This window comes from Salvelinus alpinus, chromosome 2 (assembly GCF_045679555.1).
Source record: "Salvelinus alpinus chromosome 2, SLU_Salpinus.1, whole genome shotgun sequence".
NCBI lineage: Eukaryota > Metazoa > Chordata > Actinopteri > Salmoniformes > Salmonidae > Salvelinus > Salvelinus alpinus.
The window spans coordinates 37,186,601-37,209,565 of NC_092087.1; the positions used below are offsets into that span (position 1 = coordinate 37,186,601).

The 22,965-nt window shown below is 43.8% G+C and overlaps 1 protein-coding gene across 3 annotated transcripts in view; it reads right to left on the minus strand.

Annotated features, from left to right (window-relative positions):
- Positions 1–19,114, minus strand: part of LOC139542714 (guanine nucleotide-binding protein G(i) subunit alpha-2-like) — a 102,525-nt gene extending 83,411 nt beyond the window's left edge. Inside the window, exons 1-2 of one of the 3 annotated variants that reach the window (XM_071348495.1) lie at positions 18,930–19,114; positions 18,264–18,407 (exon numbers count right to left, since the gene is read on the minus strand). In XM_071348495.1, the coding sequence (XP_071204596.1) occupies positions 18,264–18,381 (118 nt within the window). In that variant the 5' untranslated portion in view covers positions 18,382–18,407; positions 18,930–19,114. Of the gene's footprint in view, positions 1–18,263 lie in introns of all 3 variants that reach the window. The other 2 variants (XM_071348486.1, XM_071348501.1) reach the window with 2 other exon arrangements.
- Between the last annotated feature and the right edge of the window lie 3,851 nt (positions 19,115–22,965).

Genomic DNA, 22,965 nt, shown 5'->3' on the forward strand with positions numbered 1-22,965 from the left:
TTGTTTTTGGAAACCAGGTTTGCTGTTCACTTGCGCTATATAAGATGGTAGGTAATTTCATGCACTCATGGCTCTGCATAATACTGTACGTTTCCTTGAATTTGTTCTGGACCTGGGGACTGTGAAAAGACCCCTGGTGGCATGTCTGGTGGGGTAAGTGTGTGTGCTATGCAAACAATTTGGAATTTCCAACACACGTTTCTTACAAAAACAAGTGACGATGTCTTTCCTCAACTTTTAGCCAAGAGAGACTGGTATGAATAGTATTAATATTAGCCCTATGATTACAATGACGAGCCACTTTGTCCTGGAACAGCTGCAGCTTAACTAGGTCTTTCTTTGCAGCACTTGACCATATGACTGGACAATAATCAAGATAAGATAAAACTAGAGTCCGCAGGAGTGTAAAGTCAAAAAAGCAATCTTTGGCCTCCCGGGTGGCGCAGTGGTCTAGAGCACTGCATCGCAGTGCTATGCTGCGCCACCAGAGTCTGGGTTCGCGCCCAGGCTCTGTCGCAGCCGGCCGCGACCGGGAGGTCCGTGGGGCGACGCACAATTGGCTTAGCGTCGTCCGGGTTAGGGAGGGTTTGGCCGGTAGGGATATCCTTGTCTCATCGCGCTCCAGCGACTCCTGTGGCGGGCCGGGCGCAGTGCGCGCTAACTGAGGGGGGCGGGTGCACGGTGTTTCCTCCGACACATTGGTGCGGCTGGCTTCCGGGTTGGAGGCGCGCTGTGTTAAGAAGCAGTGCGGCTTGGTTGGGTTGTGCTTCGGAGGACGCATGACTTTCGACCTTCGTCTCTCCCGAGCCCGTACGGGAGTTGTAGCGATGAGACAAGATAGTAATTACTAGCGATTGGATACCACGAAAATTGGGGAGAAAAGGGGATAAAATAAAAAAAATAAAATAAAAAAAAAGCAATCTTTATTATGGACAGACTTCTCCCCATCTTTACAACCATTGTGAATCTATATGTTAATAATACTCTTAGCAAAACAATCTCTTTAATTTATAATATGTATAAACTATGAGATTAGAAAGGTTCAGGACTTTTGTGTAACATCACAGCACAATTGAAAACTATATGGCTAATAGAAACTGGATGGTGTTCAGAGATAGATGGGAGGGGGTGAGGGGAGCTGAAGGGTGGGATAAATATTTGTTTAACTAAAGTAAAATATACTGTGTCCATAACATGTATAACCTGGAAGTAGAAGCCTAAGTTCTGTTGTCCATTAGTTTACTCCAATTAGGGGCATATAAAGGAAAATATATATTAACCAAAAGAAATATGGGGGATTGGAAATGATGCAGACAATTACATTGATAGAAGCCACAATCTGCCATAAAGCTGATCTTTGTATAGTTTTTTCAAATGCAGGAACTGAGAAAGTTGTCCCCATAACACTTACCTGACCAGGAAAAGTCCTTATAAAACAGTCATAGTAGACCCTGGCTATGGGTTATAGCCGATCAAGACTTCTCAGAGCAGTAGTGTACTGTAGATGGCTCAGTTGTATCAAGGTTCAGGTTAGGTGTGGGGCTTAAGTTCTACCACCAGATACATTAAAATGCTCCCTCTGGGAGAGGGTTGACGAGTGAAAAGTAACAGGACTAGGACAGTGATTATCAGCACATTACCAGCACCACCTTACGCTCTTCCTTTGTTAGAGATAGGTTTCTTACAGGTCCATCATATCACGCTGGTACCCACCAAGAACAGAAATACACACAGCAAGAGATGCTTCAAATAATTTGAGATGGTCTAAGAGTGAGCATCGCTCTTCTGCTCTGGCGGCTACTTAAACTCTGTGGTCCCTCTGACACACACACACGTCTCAATTATTGTATTGAAGGAGGGAAAAGACGACACTTGAGAAGATCAGATTAGGGCTGAGCTGTGAACAATGGCAGCAGTGAGGGCTGTGGTTTGGCAAAGCCACCCTGCTGATTAAACAGCTCAACCCCGGCCCCAGGCGCTATACACAGGAGCACTGACACCTCACCACAGAGATACTATCCTCCCGTCAAAGCCCTTCTCTATTCTCCTCATCCAGCCTCTTCTTCTCTGCCCTTCCATCCTCTCCAGCCATCTTCACGCTCCTTTTATCCTATCCCCTCCAAGTGTCTTCACTGACATTTTCAACCTGTCCCTGACCCAGTCTGTAATACCTACATGCGTCGAGCAGACCACCATAGTCCCTGTGCCCAAGAACACATATGTAACCTGTTTAAATGATTACCGCTCCGTAGCACTCACATTTGTAGCCATGAAAACAGCCACAATAGATCCACAGATGATGCATGCTCTATTGCACTCAACACTGCCCTTTCCTACTTGGACAAAAGGAACACTTACGTGAGAATGCTGTTCATTGACTATAGTTCAGTGTTCAACACCAGTGCCCTCCAAGCTCATCACTAAGCTAAAGTCCCTGGTACTGAACACGTCCCTCTGCAACTGGATCCTGGAATTCCGGACGGAATTCCCCCGGTGGTAAGGGTAGGCAACGACAGTCACCACGTTGACCCTCAAAAAGGAGGGCCCCTCAGGGGTGCGTGCTTAGTCCCCTTGTGTACTCCCGGTTCACCCATGACTACTTGTCCGCGCACGACTCCAACACCATCATTAAGTTTGCCGACAGCACGACGGTGGCCAAATCAATCAATGACGATATGACAGCCTATAGGGAGGAGGTAGGAGACCTGACATTTTGGTGGCAACACACAAAACCTCTCCCTCAACATCAGCAAAACAAAGGAGGTGATCATGGACTGCAGGAAACGGAGAGCCGAGCACACCATCACATTGACGGGGTGGTAGTGGAGCGGGAGCGCCAAGTTCCTCGGGGTCCACATCACTAAGAATCTATCATGGTCCAAACACACCAACACAGTCGTGAAGACAGACAACGCAGTGTTCCCTTCAGGAGGCTGAAAAATTAAATGTGGCATGGTCCTGCAGATCCTCAAAAGTTCTACAGCTGCACCACAGAGCATCTTGACTGGCTGCATAACCGCTTGGTATGGCAACTGCTTGGCATCTGATCGCAAGGCGCTACAGAGGGTAGGCGTATGGCCCAGTACATCACTGGGACTGAGCTCCCTGCCATCCAGGACCTCTATACCAGTTGGTGTCAGACAGAAGGCCCTAGAAATGTTCAAAGACTCCAGCCAGCCAACCAAGGTCATAGACTGTTCTCTCTGCTACCACACGGCAAGCAGTACCAATGTACCAAGTCTGGAACCAACAGGACCCTGAACAGCTTCTACTCAAGTCATAAGACTTAAATAGTTAGTTAAAAAATAGTTTACCAAATAGCTACCCGGACTATCTGCATTGATCCTTTTCCCCTGACCTTTGACTCATCACATACGCTGCTGCTACTGTTAACTATCTGCCACTTTATTCCTAGTTCTATGTACATTTCTACCTACATTACCTCATACCCCTGCACTGGTACCCTGTGTATATAGCCAAGTTATCATTAATCAGTGTATTTTTTTTGAGGAGAGGGGATGGAGGGAGTTGTCATAATGGAGCGGAGGGGTGCTGTGTGTGGTGAGAGAGGAGAGATTACATGCATAGTCCCTTAAGACCTTCGTTTGGAAAACTAGAAAAAGCAGCAGCAATAGTACTGTTTGTGCATTTCAAGAGGCTGTAGTCAGTATACACTTCCACAAAATGGTCCCAGTTAATCAAAGAAATCTGTCATTCATTTTGATGTTTTTGCAGTGGAGATCTTAGTCACACAATTTTACATCTAAGATGTTCCGTCCAGTATTTGGCAAAACAAAAAAAATTAAGTTAATGAAAATGAGTCGTCTCTCATTGAATGACAACAAAGACTTTATTGAAGAACCCCTCTGTTGACCAAATCACCAACGGAAGTCGCGTAGACTTATTGCTACCTACTTCAGCTTGCCTCCAGAAAACATTGTGTGCCCGAAACGAACAAAAGACATGACAAAATGTCATAATATATGCACAAACTCTTCCCGAACTCTTTTGGCTGGGAAGCATGAGGACGCCTTTAAGAGGTTGTGGACTCGGGATTCAATAGGTGTTTGTAGCCGTTGGCAAATCTGTTGCGATTTCAGCGTGGTCCCGAGATTGAAAGGGTCATGCTAGTGTATGGTGGCAGGCAAGGAAACCAGGGCTATATCTGGAACAGACAAAGGCTTCTCTTGTCCTGGGGCCACATGACAGAACTGTGGAGCAAAGTAGACTTTTGGTAGAATGTTGCCTACTGGCCAAGAAAGAAAAAAAACTTTTGTAATGAGTCAACAGTTCCTATACTGCTGTACAGGCTCATCTGCAGACTAGCTAACATGCAGCAGTGCCCACTTTGCTCTCCCACACAGAGACAGAAGTAAACGGCACAGCCAAATGAGCCCTGTCCCTGCCTCTCACACCACAGCGTGACCAGAGCAGAGCCTAGCTCAGCAGAACACAGCACAGGGCTGTCTGGGTATGTGTTTAGTACAGCTACTGCTGACATCTTTACATACAATAAACAAAAATATAAGAACGCAATATGAAACTCAGATTTTACTGAGTTACAGTTCATAAGGAAATCAATTAGGCTCTAATCTATGGATTTCACATGACTAGGTAGGGGTGCACCTACTGGGGAACCAGGCCCAGCCAATCAGTATGGGTTTTTTCCTACAAAAGGGGCTTTATTACAGACAGAAATACTCCTCAGCATCCCCCCCCAAACCCCTTTAGACAATCCTGCAGGTGAAGCTGGATACGGAGGTCCTGGGCTGGCGTGGTTACATGTGGTCTGCAGTTGTGAAGCCAGATGGACGTACTGCCAAATTCTCCAAAACGACATGAGGCAACTTATGGTAGAGAAATGTCAAATCTCCGGCAACAGCTCTGGTGGACATTCCTGCAGTCAGGATGACAATTGCACACTCCCTCAACTTGAGATCTATGGCATTGTGTTGTGTGACTAAACTGCACATTTTAAAGTGGGCTTTTATTGTCCCCAATGTAAGGTGCACCTGTGTAATGATCATGCTGTTTAATCATGTTCTTAATATGCCACACCTGTCAGGTGGATGTATTATCTTGGCAAAGGAGAAATGCTCACTAACAGGGACAAATTTGTGCACAAACAAAGAAAAAAATAATCTATCTGTGCATATGGAACATTTCTGGGATTTTTTTTATTTCAGCTCATGAAACATGGGACCAACACTTTACATGCCCAGATACAAAACAGCAAGCCCAAATGGGCCCCAATGGCCTTTTCTCATCACTGAAATCGTCAGGATGATATTCTGGTGTTCTTATTAAACAACCAGGGAGAATTGAAGATATTGTCAGTGTATGTTGAGGCAGAGAGGGAAGGTGGAGGAAGGGAGGGAGATGAGGAGAGTAGAGGATTCAGCAGCAGAGTATCTATCCAGTTATCAGTGCTGTTAGTTGGAGGGTCCCAGCGGACCCACACGGAGACCTAGTGTCTGCAGGACCAGGCTTTAACCTCACAACTCGCACTGTAATTACAGGATGTTTACCTCCCCCTTGGCACAGATGATCTCATAACCACCACGTCTCACTGCAAATTGGGTGGCACTACAAATGGAACGCTGCAAATATAGCCTACTTGTAAACAGTATGTGCTGGAGCTAACTTGCTGAACATATCTTCCTCTAAAGCTTTGTCGTCATTTCAGCACCCATCTGTGAATAGTAATAATACAACATGAGACTAGACTGATTTCACTAGATCTTTATTGTCATCTCTGGGTGTGCCCTCAGTCATGTCTGAGTCGCTGGGAGCAGCAGTCATACAGAGGGACGTTTGTTGATGTCAGCAGACAGGGTCAGACCAACTCTGTTCCTTACAGAAACACTGCTCCATCTGTAATCAGTGTACTGTAATTACCCTCCAGCCCACAGAACCCTGCTACCAGCTGTAATAAGGGGGACTAAGCCTGGATTATGCAGGGCTCATACAGGTAGCTATAGAACATGTCTCCTCATGTAGCTATTATAGCATGACATCTACACTCAACATCTTTCATTTGTTTGCATTGTATTTAACCAGGCAAGTCAGTTCACTTAAGAACAAATTCTTATTTACAACGATGGCCTACTCCGGCCAAACCCAAACGATGCTGTGCCAATTGTGCGCCGCCCTACGGGACTCCCAATCATGGCCAGTTGTGATACAGCCTGGAATCAAACCAGGGCCTGTAGTGACGCCTTTAGCACTGAGATGCAGTGCCTTAGACTGCTGCGCCACTCGGGGGCCCAACAGTTCTGGAATGGTGTCTTACTTTCACACCACTCTGGAGTGGGCTGCTACTGGAAACTCCACTCAACCTCATCCATCCAATTAAATAAAGCGTCTAGGCTACATACTTCAGCTAAAACTCAACTGTGCCTCAATTGTTATATTGGTGAGGAAACTGTTAGAAAAGCAGCTAGGTCTGACAAAAAAACGTTTTCCAGGAAGAACCAATCTAACCACACACACATAGCCAATAGGTGTCTGCAGGTTTATGTTCAAAGTGAGGACGGCAGCCATGCTCTAGCACTCTGGTCTTAAGATCACACCATGGCCGTTTCTCAGGTTTCAGTCTGGGCCTCGCTCCAGTTGATGATGACGCTCACCACCAGCAGGTAGGTCAATACAGCCTCTCAGTGTGATCAATAGAGTGTTTGGAAGAGACTCAATCAAGGCAATTAGAGAAATAAAGGCAGCCGTTTGTTCTCCATGAAGCTACAGGAGGATATTGCCTGCTTAGATGTGTCAAAGCTGTTCTTCTAATCAAGTTAGCTCAGCAAACGTCTTATCCTGCAGCCATCGGCTTTCTTCTCAGAGAGAACGAACACACACACAGCCACAACAATTGATGTTGAGTTCTGGGCGGAAAAGCACCCCCAGAAAAGGAGAGGTATGTGCATCAAACGTGGTACTTGGCTGGTGTAGTGTTTCCCCAGTGATAGATATGGGTGGTGCCTGGGAGGTGGTCACAGACAGCTCATCTCCCTACATTCAAATGGCAGCTCAATCTATAAATCAGTTAGCTAGCATTGATTTCTGCACTCAGAGGCAATGTATATGGGAGGTGGCAACTGTATTAACAGTAATAGGCTTGAGCGATTTCCTCTAGGTTGCCCTGAGCTCAACATCCAGGGAGAACCACCATGAGGGGGACAGAAGACAGGTCCATCCTTTAGGGCAGACAGCCTCAGATGTTGTGGAAAGCTGAAGAAAAGAAAAAGAGGAAGAGGGAATGAATGCTGATTTGGTGTTGTGTTAATCCCCCTGTCTGTGGGCAGGAGAGTCAAGGCTGGTGAGGAAGAGAGAAGTAATTGCTGCTTGAAGCGATCCTACGTCAGCAGTCCCCCTTTCTAGAGCAGCAACAGTGGTGTGTCAAAGTATGCCTCAACACTGACGCATACTCACACGCAAAAACAGGCTTTTCTGAAAGCTCTCCTTTTCTATTGCAATCAAAACTTCTCTCAAATGTGAATGAGCTGCATCATAAATTGAGTCATGTCACCACAGTGCACTCACACAGAACAGAAGGCCTGATACATTTGGCCTGGAAGCACAAAAAGTCTGGTCGAGTTACGTTTCAGGCCTTATGGTTTCCTGTAACACAATGAAGTACATGTGGTGTATGTCATGTCATAAAAGAACACTCCTATAGTTTCATTACCATTGGAAATAAATAACAGGGCTGCCATATCAGTTCTCCCAACTTAAAATAGACAAGGTTTCTTCCCCCGAGACCAGCATTCCTCATCCATAGTCCAATAAAAAAAATAAAAACATCTAGTCATGTCCTGTGAAGAAGCAGTCCTTTGTTTTCGCCTTGCTTCCTTTATCACCTCATCCCTGTCAAGCAGACAGCAGGGGAGGAACGTGGATGTACACAGTGCATACTTTCAGACATTAAATAACCTTGCTTAGACATAACAGCACTTACATTGCCTTGCCCGCATATCGTGTGGCCATGCAAGCATGTGTCTGTATTTACATAAATGCAAGGCATGCCTATAAGCAATGTGTTCATGAGTGTGTCTCATATATATATATATATATAGACAGAGCGTGAGAGAGAAAGTGTGTGTGTGTCTTAAGCAAAGCCTGTGAACTGTTCAGACATGTTCACACAAACCGAGCTGCCGCTCTCACACAGTTTAAAGGAGAGGAAGAAGCTGCCAAGGGAAATTTCCATCCCAGCTTAACTGAAAATGGGAGGTTAAAAAAATGTCAATAACAAACCAAAAAAATACAAATAATCGAAGAACATAAAAAATAAATAGTGACGGAATTCACAGATGCTCAAGTTGCTGGGGGTAGGAGATTAAATGTCAATCAAAGCCCAAAATCTGAAGGGAAGTCATTGAACGTGTGCTTCCTGTTAATGAACACTGGAGCCTTTGAGGGATAAACTCAATATATTGCAATAAATTACTCTAGCTACAAACACCCATGTAAAAGCTGAGGTTCTTAACGTAGTAGATGTCCTTTAAGCAGCCCCAACTCCTGGGTCAGCCCCAACTCCTGGGTCAGCCCCAACTCCTAGGTCAGCCCCAACTCCTGGGTCAGCCCCAACTCCTGGGTCAGCCCCAACTCCTGGGTCAGCCCCAACTCCTGGGTCAGCCCCAACTCCTGGGTCAGGGAGAAAAGAGATCCATCATTCCCGTCTATCTGCCACAAGTCCAAAAATAGCATCTGGTGAGGGGTGGTGGTGGTGGGGGGTGGGAATAGTTCAGAAGACACTTATCACAGACAAACAGGGAGGAGGAGATTTCTCCCTGGAGTCGTCAAGCCAACAGGATACAGTAGTAAGGCTTTTCTCAGCTGTTCTGCAGGTTACCACAGCACCATATGAGGGACCTAAAAGGGTTTCTAGGAAGAGGTGAGATGTTGCACTTCTGAGAGGATGTCACACTGATGGCTGCACACTGACTTTAGTTTACAAGTCCAAGCCAAGGAGGGAATGTGTGATTGTAACCTGTCAAGAACTGATCCAACACACTTTATCCTGCAAGCTCCTCCAGTGATACACCTTGAATAAAGACAATGCAGCCTTATTTATTTTAGGGCTGAGATTCAATTCGATTGCACTTTTCGGCAATTCACCTTTTAAAGGCAAAGTTCCCGCTTTCGCATATATAGCATTCTCGGAAAACGCTGCATATGTTGGCTCAATCTGTATTTACCTCGAAACCCTGGTTAATGCATTTAACAAAGGCAATGTTTACAGTGTAAAACAAAAACTAGTCTGAATGTTAATTCAAACATGCATTCTAGCTGTAGAGGAAGAATGCTCTGACTTAATCCCAAATATGAGTCACTGGACCTGATCGAATAGAGTCCAAGGCCGGGATTCAATCTGATAACGCTTTGTAGGGGCAATGCAGCAATTAATCCAAAAATGCAATGTCCTCAGGAAATTGTACATGTCATAGCTTTAGAAGCTTCTGATAGGCTAATTGACATGAGTTGAGTCAATTGGAGGAGTACCTGTGGATGTATTTCAAGGCCTACTTTCAAACTCAATGCCTCTTTGCTTGACATAATGGGAAAATCAAAAGAAATCAGCCAAGACCTCAGAAAAAAAAGTGTAGACCTCCAGAAGTCTGGTTCATCCTTGGGAGCAATTTCCAGATGCCTGAAGGTACCACGTTCATCTGTACAAACAAAAGTTCACAAGTATAAACACCATGGGACCACGTAGCCGTCATACCGCTCAGGAAGGAGATGCGTTCTGTCTGCTAGAGATGAACGTACTTTTGTGCGAAAAGTGCAAATCACTCCCAGAACAGCAGCAAAGGACCCTGTGAAGATGTTGGAGGAAACAGGTACCAAAGTATCTATATCCACAGTAAAACAAGTCCTGAATCGACATAACCTGAAAGGCCGCTCAGCAAGGAAGAAGCCACTGCTCCAAAACCTCCATAAAAAAGCCAGACTACAGTTTGCAACTGCACATGGGGACAAAGATTGTACTTTTTGGAGAAATGTCCTCTGGTCTGATGAAACAAAAATAGAACTTTTTGGCCATAATGACCATCGTTATGTTTGGAGGAAAAAGGGGGAGGCTTGCAAGCCGAAGAACACCATCCCAACCGTGAAGCACGGGGGTGGCAGCATTATGTTGTGGGGGTGCTTTGCTGCAGGAGGGACTGGTGCACTCCACAAAATAGATGGCATCACGAGGATGGCCTATGGCCTATTTATTGCCTACCTCATGCCTTTTGCACACAATGTATATAGACTCATTTTGTTTTTTTCCCCTACTGTGTTATTGACTTGTTTACTCCATGTGTAACTCTGTGTTATTGTCTGTTCACACTGCTATGCTTTATCTTGGCCAGGTCGCAGTTGTAAATGAGAACTTGTTCTCAACTAGCCTACCTGGTTAAATAAAGGTGAAATAAAAATAAATAAAAAAAATTGAAAATGATGTGGATATATTGAAGCATCATCTCAAGACATCAGTCAGGAAGTTAAAGCTTGGTCGCAAATGGGTCTTCCAAATGGACAATGACCCCAAGCATACTGCCAAAGTTGTGGCAAAATGGCTTAACCTGTTGGGGATGGGGGCGCTGTTTAGACTATTTATGCTAACTTGGCTAATTTTTGAAACGGCTTCCCACAAAATCCTTGATCGTACAATATGCATATTATTATTATTATTGGATAGAAAACAGTCTATAGTTTCTATAGGAGTTGAAATTTTGTCTCTAAGTGGAACAGAGCCCATTCTACAGCAATTTCCCTGACATGGAGTCAGATTTGAGAAATGTTGGCCACTCTTCTGAACTCAGTTAAAAGGGCACTGTCGTTGCTATGACTATACGGACACTTCTTACGTCTTCCCCTGGATGCCTTTACGTGATGACGATTCCAACGGGATCGATTGCACGTTCACAGGACCTACAAATGAAAAAACTCTGAAGCTAGTCATTCTTTGGGAGCTGCGTCATGAGCCTAGAGGACACCGGCGCGCACCTGTTCCAAGCGTTAGTTTAGCCTGTTATATTTCTCCGGTCATCTTTTCACTCGTTATAGGAGTTAAAAACATCATAAGGTAGTTAATTTAAAGCGTTTTATAGCAATTTATATCCGTTTAGTGCGATTTTGGGACATTTATTTTTGCAACGATGTGAAAAGTTGGGCACGCTTTTCAGTTCATCCCGAACGCAGTTGACATTTCCACATGGCAAGAGGACAGCTTTCCACCAAAAGATGATTTCTCCCAAGAAAGGATCCTTTGCCCAAGATACTGATGGAAGAACAGCTCAAGGTAGGACATTTTTATTATGATAAATCGTGTTTCTGTCGAACCATTTTAGTGGCTTCGGACGCCATGTTTTTTGACGTAGCATCGCTTGGCGCAAGCTGTATTGAAAAGTAAGGATAATTTAAAAAATGTAATTCCGCGATTGTATTAAGAATTAAATTGTCTATCAATCCCTGTCCACCCTATATTTTTTAGTCACGTTTATGAGTATTTATGTATAAGAGTAGATCACTGTCTAAGTGGCGCACAGACTTTTTCTGACCAGCTGAGCTACATTCCACATTGTCTAACCATGATTTTGGTGGCTAAATATAAACATTTTCGATCAAACTCTATATGGATTGTGTAATATGATGTTACAGGAGTGTCATCTGAAGAATTCTGAGAAGGTTAGTGAAAAAATTAATATATTTTGGCGATGTTTACTTTTATCGCTCACTTTGGCTAGAATCAATGCTGGGCTGCTATGTGCTATGTGCTATGCTAATATAACGATTTATTGTGTTTTCGCTGTAAGACACTTAGAAAATCTGAAATATTGTCTGTATTCACAGGATCTGTGTCTTTCGATTCGTGTATGCTGTGTATTTTTACGAAATGTTTGATGATTAGTAAGTAGGTAAACACGTTGCTCTAAGTAGTTTGTCTATTCCATTTGTGACGGTGGGTGCAATTGTAACCGATGCCATCTACCTGAAATATGCACTTTTTTCTAACAAAACCTATCCCATACCATAAATATGTTATCAGACTGTCATCTGATTAGTTTTTTTCTTGGTTAGGGGCTATAAATATCTTAGTTTAGCCGAATTGGTGATAGCTACTGGTGTTGGTGGACAAATAAAAGATGGTGGATTATGCTAATGTGTTTTTAGGTGCTAATGTGTACATCTTTACATATTGTGTCTTCCCTGTAAAACATTTAAAAAATCGGACATGTTGACTGGATTCACAAGATCTGCGTCTTTCATTAGCTGTATTGGACTTTAATGTGTGAAAGTTAAATATTTAAAAAAAATATTTTTTTTGAATTTCGCGGCACTGGTTTTTCAGTGGGGGTGGGGGGGGAGTGCCGCTAGCGCCACTCTCATCCTAGACAGGTTAAGGACAACAAAGTCAAGGTATTGGAGTGGCCATCACAAAGCCCTGACCTCAATCCTATAGACAATTTGTGGGCAGAACTGAAAAGGCGTGTGCGAGCAAGGAGGCCTACAAACCTGACTCTGTTCCACCAGCTCTGTCAGGAGGAATGGGACAAAATTCACCCAACTTATTGTGGGAAGCTTGTGGAAGGCTATCAGAAATGTTTGACCCAAGTTAAACAATTTAAAAAGGCAATGCTATCAAATACTAATTGAGAAATAACACGTAAACTTCTGACCCACTGGGGATGCGATGAAAGAAATAAAAGCTGAAAAAAAATCATTCTCTACTATTATTCTGACATTTCACATTCTTAAAATAAAGTGGTGATCCTAACTGACCTAAAACAGGGATTTTTACTAGGATTAAATTTCAGGAATTGTGAAAAACTGAGTTTAAATGTATTTGGCTAAGGTGTATGTAAACTTCCGACTTCAACCCTATATATATATATATATATGATATGATTACTTTAAGGAATGATAAATAAAATAATCAAATAAACATACACAACTGAAATATTTTATTTATAATCACCTATTTTTCTATTGTTGTCTACCCAATGTGGACCTTATCAGAGACAATGGAATATTGTCAATGTTTTGGCAAGCTCTAAAACCATTGTGACGTCATTATTTTTAAGTTAATGCCAGCATTCCCTCTTACCTCACAGTTCTCAGGAAGTATTTAGAGTCATAAGCTTATTTTCTGACGCTCATGCCGATCACCATTCGTCAGAACATTAACAGAGTATTTGGTTTTGGCTCAAGCACACGCTTTGTCTGGCTGTTTGGGCTCCAACATATTCAAAAAAATCCTAACAGGAGCCCTGTGTTTCTGTCAAAACAATACAGAGAATGGGAGCAAAGTGCACATGAAGCAAGACTTCACTGTCACTGTTCAGCATGGGGGGGTTAAGAGGGTGGCTATGATATGACCTCAATCAAAAAAACCTGGCAGAGAAGTCATGGCACTAGACTCCGAGGATCCAAATGACTGTCTTTCATGACAGTCCCTACTCCGTCACACTCAGACCAGTCCTCTGAGAAGGTGATAAAGGTGGTCAAGTTCCGGCGCCGACAGAGATGGCCGCCTCGCTTCGCGTTCCTAGGAAACTATGCAGTATTTAGTTTTTTTACGTGTTATTTCTTACATTGGTACGCCAGGTAATCTTAGGTTTTATTACATACAGTCAGGAGGAACTACTGGATATAAGAGCAACGTCAACTCACCATCATTACGACCAGGAATACGACTTTCCCGAAGCGGATCCTCTGTTTTGCCCACCACCCAGGACAATGGATCGGATCCCAGCCGGCGAACCAAAACAACGACGACGTAAAAGGGGCAGACGAAGCGGTCTTCTGGTCAGGCTCCGGAGACCACCGCTCGCGCACCGCTCCCGAGCATACTACTCGCCAATGTCCAGTCTCCTGACAACAAGGTTGATGAAATCCGAGCATGGGTAGCATTCCAGAGACATAAGAGACTAACGTTCTTTGCATCACAGAAACATTGCTCACTCGAGACAAGCTATTGGAGTCGGTACAGCCACCTGGTTACTTCACGCATCGCGCCGACAAACAAGAATCTTTCTGGTAAGAAGAGGGGCGGGGGGGTATGATTAACGAGACGTGGTGTGATCATAACAACATACAGGAACTCAAGTCCTTCTGTTCACCTGACTTAGAATTCCTCACAATCAAATGTCGACCGCATTATCTACCAAGAGAATTCTCTTCGATTATAATCACAGCCGCATATATTCCCACCCAAGCAGACACATTGATGGCCCTGAACGAACTTTATTTGACTATGTAAACCACATATCCTGAGGCTGCATTCATTGTAGCTGGGGATTTTAACAAGGCTAATCTGAAAACAAGACTCCCTAAATTCTATCAGCATATCGATTGTGCTACCAGGGCTGGTAAAACCTTAGATCATTGTTATTCTAACTTGCGCGACGCATATAAGGCCTTCCCCCGCCCTCCTTTCAGAAAAGCTGACCACGACTCCATTTTGTTGCTCCCTGCCTATAGACAGAGACTAAAACAGGAAGCTCCCGCGCTCAGGTCTGTTCAACGCTGGTCCGACCAATCTGATTCCACGCTTCAAGACTGCTTCGATCACGTGGATTGGGATGTGTTCCGCATTGCGTCAAACAACAACATTGACGAATACGCTGATTCGGTGAGCGAGTTTATTAGCAAGTGCATCGGCGATGTCGTACCCACAGCAACTATTAAAACATTTCCAAACCAGAAACCGTGGATTGATGGCAGCATTCGCGCGAAACTGAAAGCGGGCACCACTGCTTTTAACCAGGGCAAGGTGACCGGAAACATGACCGAATACAAACAGTGTAGCTATTCCCTCCGCAAGGCAATCAAACAAGCTAAGCGTCAGTATAGAGACAAGTGGAGTCGCAATTCAACGGCTCAGACACAAGAGGAATGTGGCAGGGTCTACAGTCAATCACGGATTACAAAAAGAAAACCAGCCCTGTCGCAGACCAGGATGTCATGCTCCCAGACAGACTAAACAACTTCTTTGCTTGCTTTGAGGACAACATAGTGTCACTGACACGGCCCGCTACCAAAATCTGGAGACTCTCCTTCACTGCAGCCGACGTGAGTAAAACATTTAAACGTGTTAACCCTCGCAAGGCTGCAGGCCCAGACGGCATCCCCAGCCGCGTCCTCAGAGCATGCGCAGACCAGCTGGCTGGCGTGTTTACGGACATATTCAATCAATCCTTATCCCAGTCTGCTGTTCCCACATGCTTCAAGAGGGCCACCATTGTTCCTGTTCCCAAGAAAGCTAAGGTAACTGAGCTAAATGACTACCGCCCCGTAGCACTCACTTCCGTCTGTCATGAAGTGCTTTGAGAGACTAGTCAAGGACCATATCACCTCCACCCTACCTGACACCCTAGACCCACTCCAATTTGCTTATCGCCCCAATAGGTCCACAGACGACGCAATCGCACCCACACTGCCCTAACCCATCTCAACAAGAGGAATACCTATGTGAGAATGCTGTTCATCAACTAGAGCTCAGCATTTAACACCACAGTACCCTCCAAACTCGTCATCAAGCTCGAGACCCTGGGTCTCGACCCCGCCCTGTGCAATTGGGTACTAGACTTCCTGACGAGCCGCCCCCAGGTGGTGAGGGTAGGTAACAACATCTCCACCCCGCTGATCCTCAACACTGGGGCCCCACAAGGGTGCGTTCTGAGCCCCCTCCTGTACTTCCTGTTCACCCACGACTGCGTGGCCATGCACGCCTCCAACTCAATCATCAAGTTTGCAGACGACACTACAGTGGTAGGCTTGATTACCAACAACGACGAGACGGCCTACAGGGAGGAGGTGAGGGCCCTCGGAGTGTGGTGTCAGGAAAATAACCTCACACTCAACGTCAACAAAACAAAGGAGATGATCGTAGACTTCAGGAAACAGCAGAGGGAGCACCCCCCTATCCACATCGATGGGACAGTAGTGGAGACGGTAGTAAGTTAATTTCCTCGGCGTACACATCACAGACAAACTGAATTGGTCCACCCACACAGACAGCGTGGTGAAGAAGGCGCAGCAGCGCCTCTTCAACCTCAGGAGGCTGAAGAAATTCAGCTTGTCACCAAAAGCACTCACAAACCTTTACAGATGCACAATCGAGAGCATCCTGTCGGGCTGTATCACCACCTGGTACGGCAACTGCTCTGCCCACAACCTTAAGGCTCTCCAGAGGGTAGTGAGGTCTGCACAAACGCATCACCGGGGGCAAACGGCCTGCCCTCCAGGACACCTACACCCCCGATGTTACAGGAAGGCCATAAAGATCATCAAGGACAACAACCACCCGAGCCACTGCCTGTTCACCCCGCTATCATCCAGAAGGCGAGGTCAGTACAGGTGCATCAAAGCAGGGACCGAGAGACTGAAAAACAGCTTCTATCTCAAGGCCATCAGACTGTTAAACAGCCACCACTAACATTTAGTGGCCGCTGCCAACATACTGACTCAACTCCAGCCACTTTAATAATTGAAAAATGTATGTATTTTTTTTAATCACTAGCCACTTTAAACAATGCCACTTAATATAATGTTTACATGCCCTACATTACTCATCTCATTTGTATATACTGTACTCGATACCATCTACTGCATCTTGCCTATGCAGTTCTGTACCATCACTCATTCATATATCTTTATGTACATATTCTTTATCCCTTTACACTTGTGTGTATAAGGTAGTTGTTGTGAAATTGTTATGTTTGATTACGCGTTGGTTATTACTGCATTGTCGGAACTAGAAGCACAAGCATTTCGCTACACTCGCATTAACATCTGCTAACCATGTGTATGTGACAAATAAAATGTGATTTGATTCATTTGACAGCGCGAACACACCCACTTACACCACGTTAATTAAAAAATGTATTACAGTGCCCTAAGGTGGCCACAGCTTGTTTTTGTACACGCTGGTATTACCGAAGAACCTGACTAACCAAAGTCACTATCAAATCAGCTTTGACGCAACCTTGAGGTTTACGTTGATTGCAACAAGTAGGGGTGTTTTGAGTTAGAGGAGCGAAATGAACAGATCCAGAGTACAGACAACAGAGCAAAATGGAGCCAACCAAAGATATTTGTAATGGTTCAATTCTAACATAGTGAGCACTTCACAGGCTGCAATACTGTAAGCCAGAGTCTATTGCTTGCGGTTAATCATTATCGATTAGGACCTACATTGAACCATGCGGTGAATGATCTGCCATTGCTTGGAGAGGTCTGGAGAACCCATTACATCCATGAGGTGGTTATCATTATTAGGCACAGCTGAAGAGTAATGAAAGCAAATCAGGAATATTCCCTTAGCTTACAATATTATTATTTATCCTGCCTACATTTACATACTTTAATTCAAATATTGCAGTATCCCTGCACATTGTAAATGTGGTACTGGTACTGACCCTGTATACACTGTAGCTCACATTCAGCTTAAAATTGTATTTACTTTAAAAAATATATATAATAATTGTTACAGTATTTTGATATTGAATACTGCACTGTTGGGTAAGGCTTGCAAGTTAATTATTTCACTATACTTGACATGTTCAGACCTTAGGTTGTAGACTGTTAAGTGATTGATAACTCTTTCAGGCCTGGGCCTAAAGGCTACATTATGCTGGTATCATTTAGAAACCACCAGATTGTTGGTGTCATTATATGTTAGTTTTTACAGTCTGCTACTTAACTGTAATAAAACCTTGACATAACTTGGTGTCAACGCACGACTTTTCTATTTTGAATACTTGAAGAGTTGAGAAAATTCTGGCGGTGAGGCATTCCCCTAATGTATGACAGAAGCAGGAGCGCGGGCTTAAATTTATGTTTACTGGTTCTGACTAGCCTACTCTGTTCCAGTTGCGCACTGGAGGCTAGAGAACCTTCTATGAAATTAGACAAAAACGCGGCTATGTAACTAGCTGTACATCAAAATGGTTAATGAGAAAGATTCCGTAGCGTCGCAGGATACATGGCCTAGTCCTCCGCGCACACTCTGGACCTCAAAGCTTTACCACGAAAATGTCATCTATGCATCATGACGCATAGTCTTGGAAACCCGAACCTAGGCAACAGTCAAACTGTGAGGCTTATGATTGGGTTTTCGAGACTAATCAACGCCCGTTACGTCGCAAAATTACAATTCAATTAAAATATCGCCAGCTCACAACACCGTAACTGCATACAATGTAGCAAGTGTTCATGCGATTCTACATCGATTGGATTCAGACATTAAGAATGGAATGCTTGATGGTACATACCCAACAGGAGCAGTTTCACTTCTCTCGCCGCCTTCTCCCCATCTTCTCGAAGGTTTTTGTCAATCATTTTGGACCGCTCTTGTGCAGCTTTATCTTCCTGACTCACTGTGCACCCCATGGTTCCAAGTGCACGCTTCAGGACTGCTGTTTTTCGGACAATATCACACACAAAAATGTTGCCTATTTAGGGCTGTATGCCTGGGAGCGTTTTTTTTTTAAAGCGTTCCCAGAACAGTGTTGTGAGGTTGAGAAATTAAACTTCCCCTTTGAGAAAAACGGCTGGGATATAAGTTTGATTCGCTCACAAACCAGCAAACAAATACTTTATTCGACTTAGTCCCAATTCAGTTCTATTCCAGATGTTTACTCGTATTTAATATTCCAAAAACAAATTTGACGCCTATTTTTTCAACCCCAGTGACATGCTATCCAAGCCAACACGGAAAAGTAATTTGTCTGTCATTACGTGGACACTATTTCAGCAACAACAATTTATTTTGAGGCGCGTCAATAAAATCAGTCAAGTTCACTTTTCAAGATCAGCCTCGCAGGTTACAACGCAAGGAAATGGGCCCACGGAACTTCAGCAAAAAGTATTCCAGCTGTGAAGACGGCAGAGCAGATGGATTCCGTTGCCAACTTGCAATGTAACCAAAATTCACATACCCACTGTGAAGAAGCTATTCTATTTTTTTCCTTCTTCCGCTGTGTTTAATTTAGTCGTTCAGTGTGTGAGTGCCGTTATGCATTCTTCTCTTCGTAAAGATTTATCACGTATAAAGCCACACCCGTAACAGCGTGAAGTTTCTCAGTCTGGCCGACAAACCGAAGACAGTTCTGTCACCTCCCAATCCCCTATGCTCCCAATTTAGCAGTGCCAGCCCGTTGCGAAAAACGCCCACCTACTTTGCTTCATGGAAAATGTAGTGTTTCCTTGAAATTGTAGTCTCACTCCTCCGTTCAAATCAAATCACATTTTATTTGTCACATACACATGGTTAGCAGATGTTAATGCGAGTGTAGCGAAATGCTTGTGCTTGTAGTTCTGACAGTGCAGTAATATCTAACAAGTAATCTAACAATTCCCCAAACTCTACCTAATACACACAAATCTAAAGGGGTGAATGAGAATATGTACATGTAAGTATATGGATGAGCAATGGCTGAGCGGCATAGGCAAAGTGCAATAGATGGTATAAAATACAGTATATACATGTGATATGAGTCATGTAAGATATGTAAACATTATTAAAATGACATTATTTAGAGTGCATTGTATAAAGTGACTAGTTATCAATTTATTAAAGTGGCCAGTGACTGGGTCTCAATGTGGGCAGCAGCCTCTCTGAGTTAGTGATTGCTTTTTAGCAGTCTGATGACCTTGAGATAGAAGCTTTTTTTCAGTCTCTCGGTCCCAGCTTTGATGCACCTGTACTGACCTCGCCTTCTGGATGGTAGCGGTGTGAACAGATCGTGGCTCAGATGGTTGATGTCCTTGATGATCTTTTTGGCCTTCCTGTGACATCAGGTGCTGTAGGTGTCATGGAGGGCAGGTAGTTTTTGCCCCTGGTGATGCGTTGTGTAGAAGCCACCACCCTCTGGAGAGCCTTGCGGTTGAGGGCGTTGCAGTTGCCGTACCAGGCAGTGCTACAGCCCGGCAGGATGCTCTTGATTGTGCATCAGTAAAGGTTTGTCAGGGTTTTGGTGACAAGCCAAATTTCTTCAGCCTCCTGAGGTTGAATAGGCGCTGTTCCTCCTTCTTCACCACACTGTTTGTGTGAGTGGACCATTTCAGTTTGTCTGTGATGTGTACGCCGAGGAACTTAAAACTTTCCACCTTCTCCACTGCTGTCCCTTCGATGTGGATAGGGGGGTGCTCTCTCTGATGTTTCCTGAAGTCCATGTTCATCTCCTTTGTTTTGTTGACGTTGAGTGAGAGGTTGTTTTCCTGACACCACACTCCGAGTGCCCTCACCTGCTCCCTGTCGGCTGTCTTGTCATTGTTGGTAATCAAGCCCACTACTGTTGTTTCGTCTGCACACTTGATGATTGAGTTGGAGGCGGACATGGCTACGCAGTCGTGGGTGAACAGGGAGTACAGGAGGGGGCTGAACACGCACCATTGTGGGGTAGTGTTGAGGGTCAGCGAAATGGAGATGTTGTTTCCTACCTTCACCACCTGGGGACGGCCAGTCAGAAAGTCCAGGACCCAATTGCACAGGAAGGGGTTGAGACCCAGGGCCTCCAGCTTGATGATGAGCTTGGAGGGTACTATGGTGTTGAATGCTGAGCTGTAGTCAATGAACAGCATTCTTACGTATTCCTTTTGTCCAGATGGGATAGGGCAGTGTGCAGTGTGATGGCAATTGCGTCGTCTGTGGACCTGTTGGGGCAGTATGCAAACTGAAGTGGGTCTAGGGTGGCCGGTAAGGTGGAGGTGATATGATCCTTGACTAGTCTCTCGAAGCACTTCATGATGACAGAAGTGAGTGCTACGGAGTGCTACGGTAGTCATTTAGTTCAGTTATGTTTGTCTTCTTGGGTACAGGAACCATGGTAGCCATCTTGAAGCATGTGGGGACAACAGATTGGGATAGGGAGCGATTGAATATGTCCGTAAACACACCAGCCAGCTGGTCTGCGCATGCTCTGAGGACGCGGCTAGGGATGCCTTCTGGGCCAGCTGCCTTGCGAGGGTTAACACGTTTAAATGTTTTACTCAAGAGTGAGAAAAGCTGTCATCAAGGCAAAGGGTGGCTTCTTTGAAGAATCTAAAATATAAAATATATTTTGATTTGTTGAACACTTTTTTGGTTACTACAGGATTCCCCATGGGTTATCTCATAGTTTTGATGTCTTCACTATTATTCTACAATGTAGAAAATTGTAAAAAATAAAGAAAAACCCTTGATTGAATAGGTGTGTCCAAACTTTTGACTGGTACTGTAAATCAAAACATTTAATACATGACTGGGAGCATATTCATTTGATATCTCATTAACTCTAGGTTTGAGTTATCTAATTTAATTTGGCAAAAATCCGTTATTGCCGATTACATTTTTCTCATTGCACAGAATAGGATAAGGCCAATTTCATTAGAGTGATAATTGCTTACAGGACTCATCTATTTCTTCTTGTAGGGGAAATTAAATAAAACTAGTGATTCAAGGCTTTACAACTAGATGCACATTGTTAGGTCTATCTAGTTTTTTTTGTTGAGTTTTTACTTGTATTTATTTTAAGCTTGTTACAAGACTAACTCATCATCTTAAGAGACCTGTCAACATTGCTCTGATTGTTTAACAGTTGTAAATAGATACAGAATAAATTACTCCACTGTATTTGTTTATTCAAAGCTCTAAATTCAGTGCCATAAAACTTCAATTAGTAGCCTGGGTGTTTATTTGCTTCAATCACTGAACACAACCGGCGCTTATTATAGACAGGCTTCTATTTGAGCCAGGTGGCTATTTCCTTAATGCACACAGCTTCTGCTCAATAAAATGTTGAAAAGACTACCACAGTTTATTGGGACCGGTATAAACATGATAAAGTCCATTCTCTCAATTGTTGCACCTTGTATCACCACCTAGTTGAGCTGACCATGTCAAACCACATAGCTGTCTCCTCCATGGCAATGATGTTGCTTTCCGCAATCTTCTTTTGCGTAATCTGTACGGTACTCACTGAAGTTCACTCGTAAACAATTTATTTAGACCTGATGTTTATTTGAAACAGCCGTTTATTTGCGGAAATATGTGCCGATGGCTGGCTATTAAAAGGGACGGACGACTACGTTTCATTGAAGTTTTACGGTATGCATAGTTTGTAAGCATCTCACTTATGGCTCTTGGGTGTCCCCTTGTGGTCTTTGGTGTGCACACAAGTCTGTATGATCAGAATGAAAACATAAATTCCAGATACTAACCCTTTTCATTAATTGACTCAGGATGCATTATTTATCTTAATCATTGAATCAGAGCTCAAAAGCTCAAGACACTGAATGTCAGCTATTAAGATCAGATCAATTAGACTGTATACTCTACGTGGTAGTATGCCTACTGGTCATTTCCTCACAGCCAACTGATATGGCAGGGACTGTATCTGAATGTTAGTGAACCATATTGGACTGAAAGATATTCCAGTTGATGAGCTCTCCTGAGCAGAGTAGCTGTGTTAGCTTGTTGTCAGCATAGAAGACATGCCACTTCAGCTTAAGCACAGCAGCCTACACTCATTAATCCCCAAGGCCCCTTTTCAAAGTTAATTACATTTCGGTATTGAAAATTGCTGGAGGAGTAATGAAATTAACTTATTCATAATAGACAGTATAAAAGAAACACACTTGTATCGAATATGTCCACATCTTGGGCAGAATGATCTTTCACTGTCTGATGATGGCTCATTACAACAGAGCTATTTTTTGCTTTGTCGAAATGTACTTTAATTGTTTCCCTGCCAAGCCAATCTTAAAACAAAAAGTGTAGTTCAAAATGATACTATCTTTGAAAAATGCCATCTGAATGGAACAAAATGTATTACAGTGCATGCCAAAAAATACATTGAGTCTATATATCAAAATTATATATTTTTTTTTATTGAACCTTTATTTAACTAGGCAAGTCAGTTAAGAACAAATTCTTATTTACAATGACGGCCTACCCCAGCCAAACCCGGACGACACTGGGCCAATTGTGCGCTG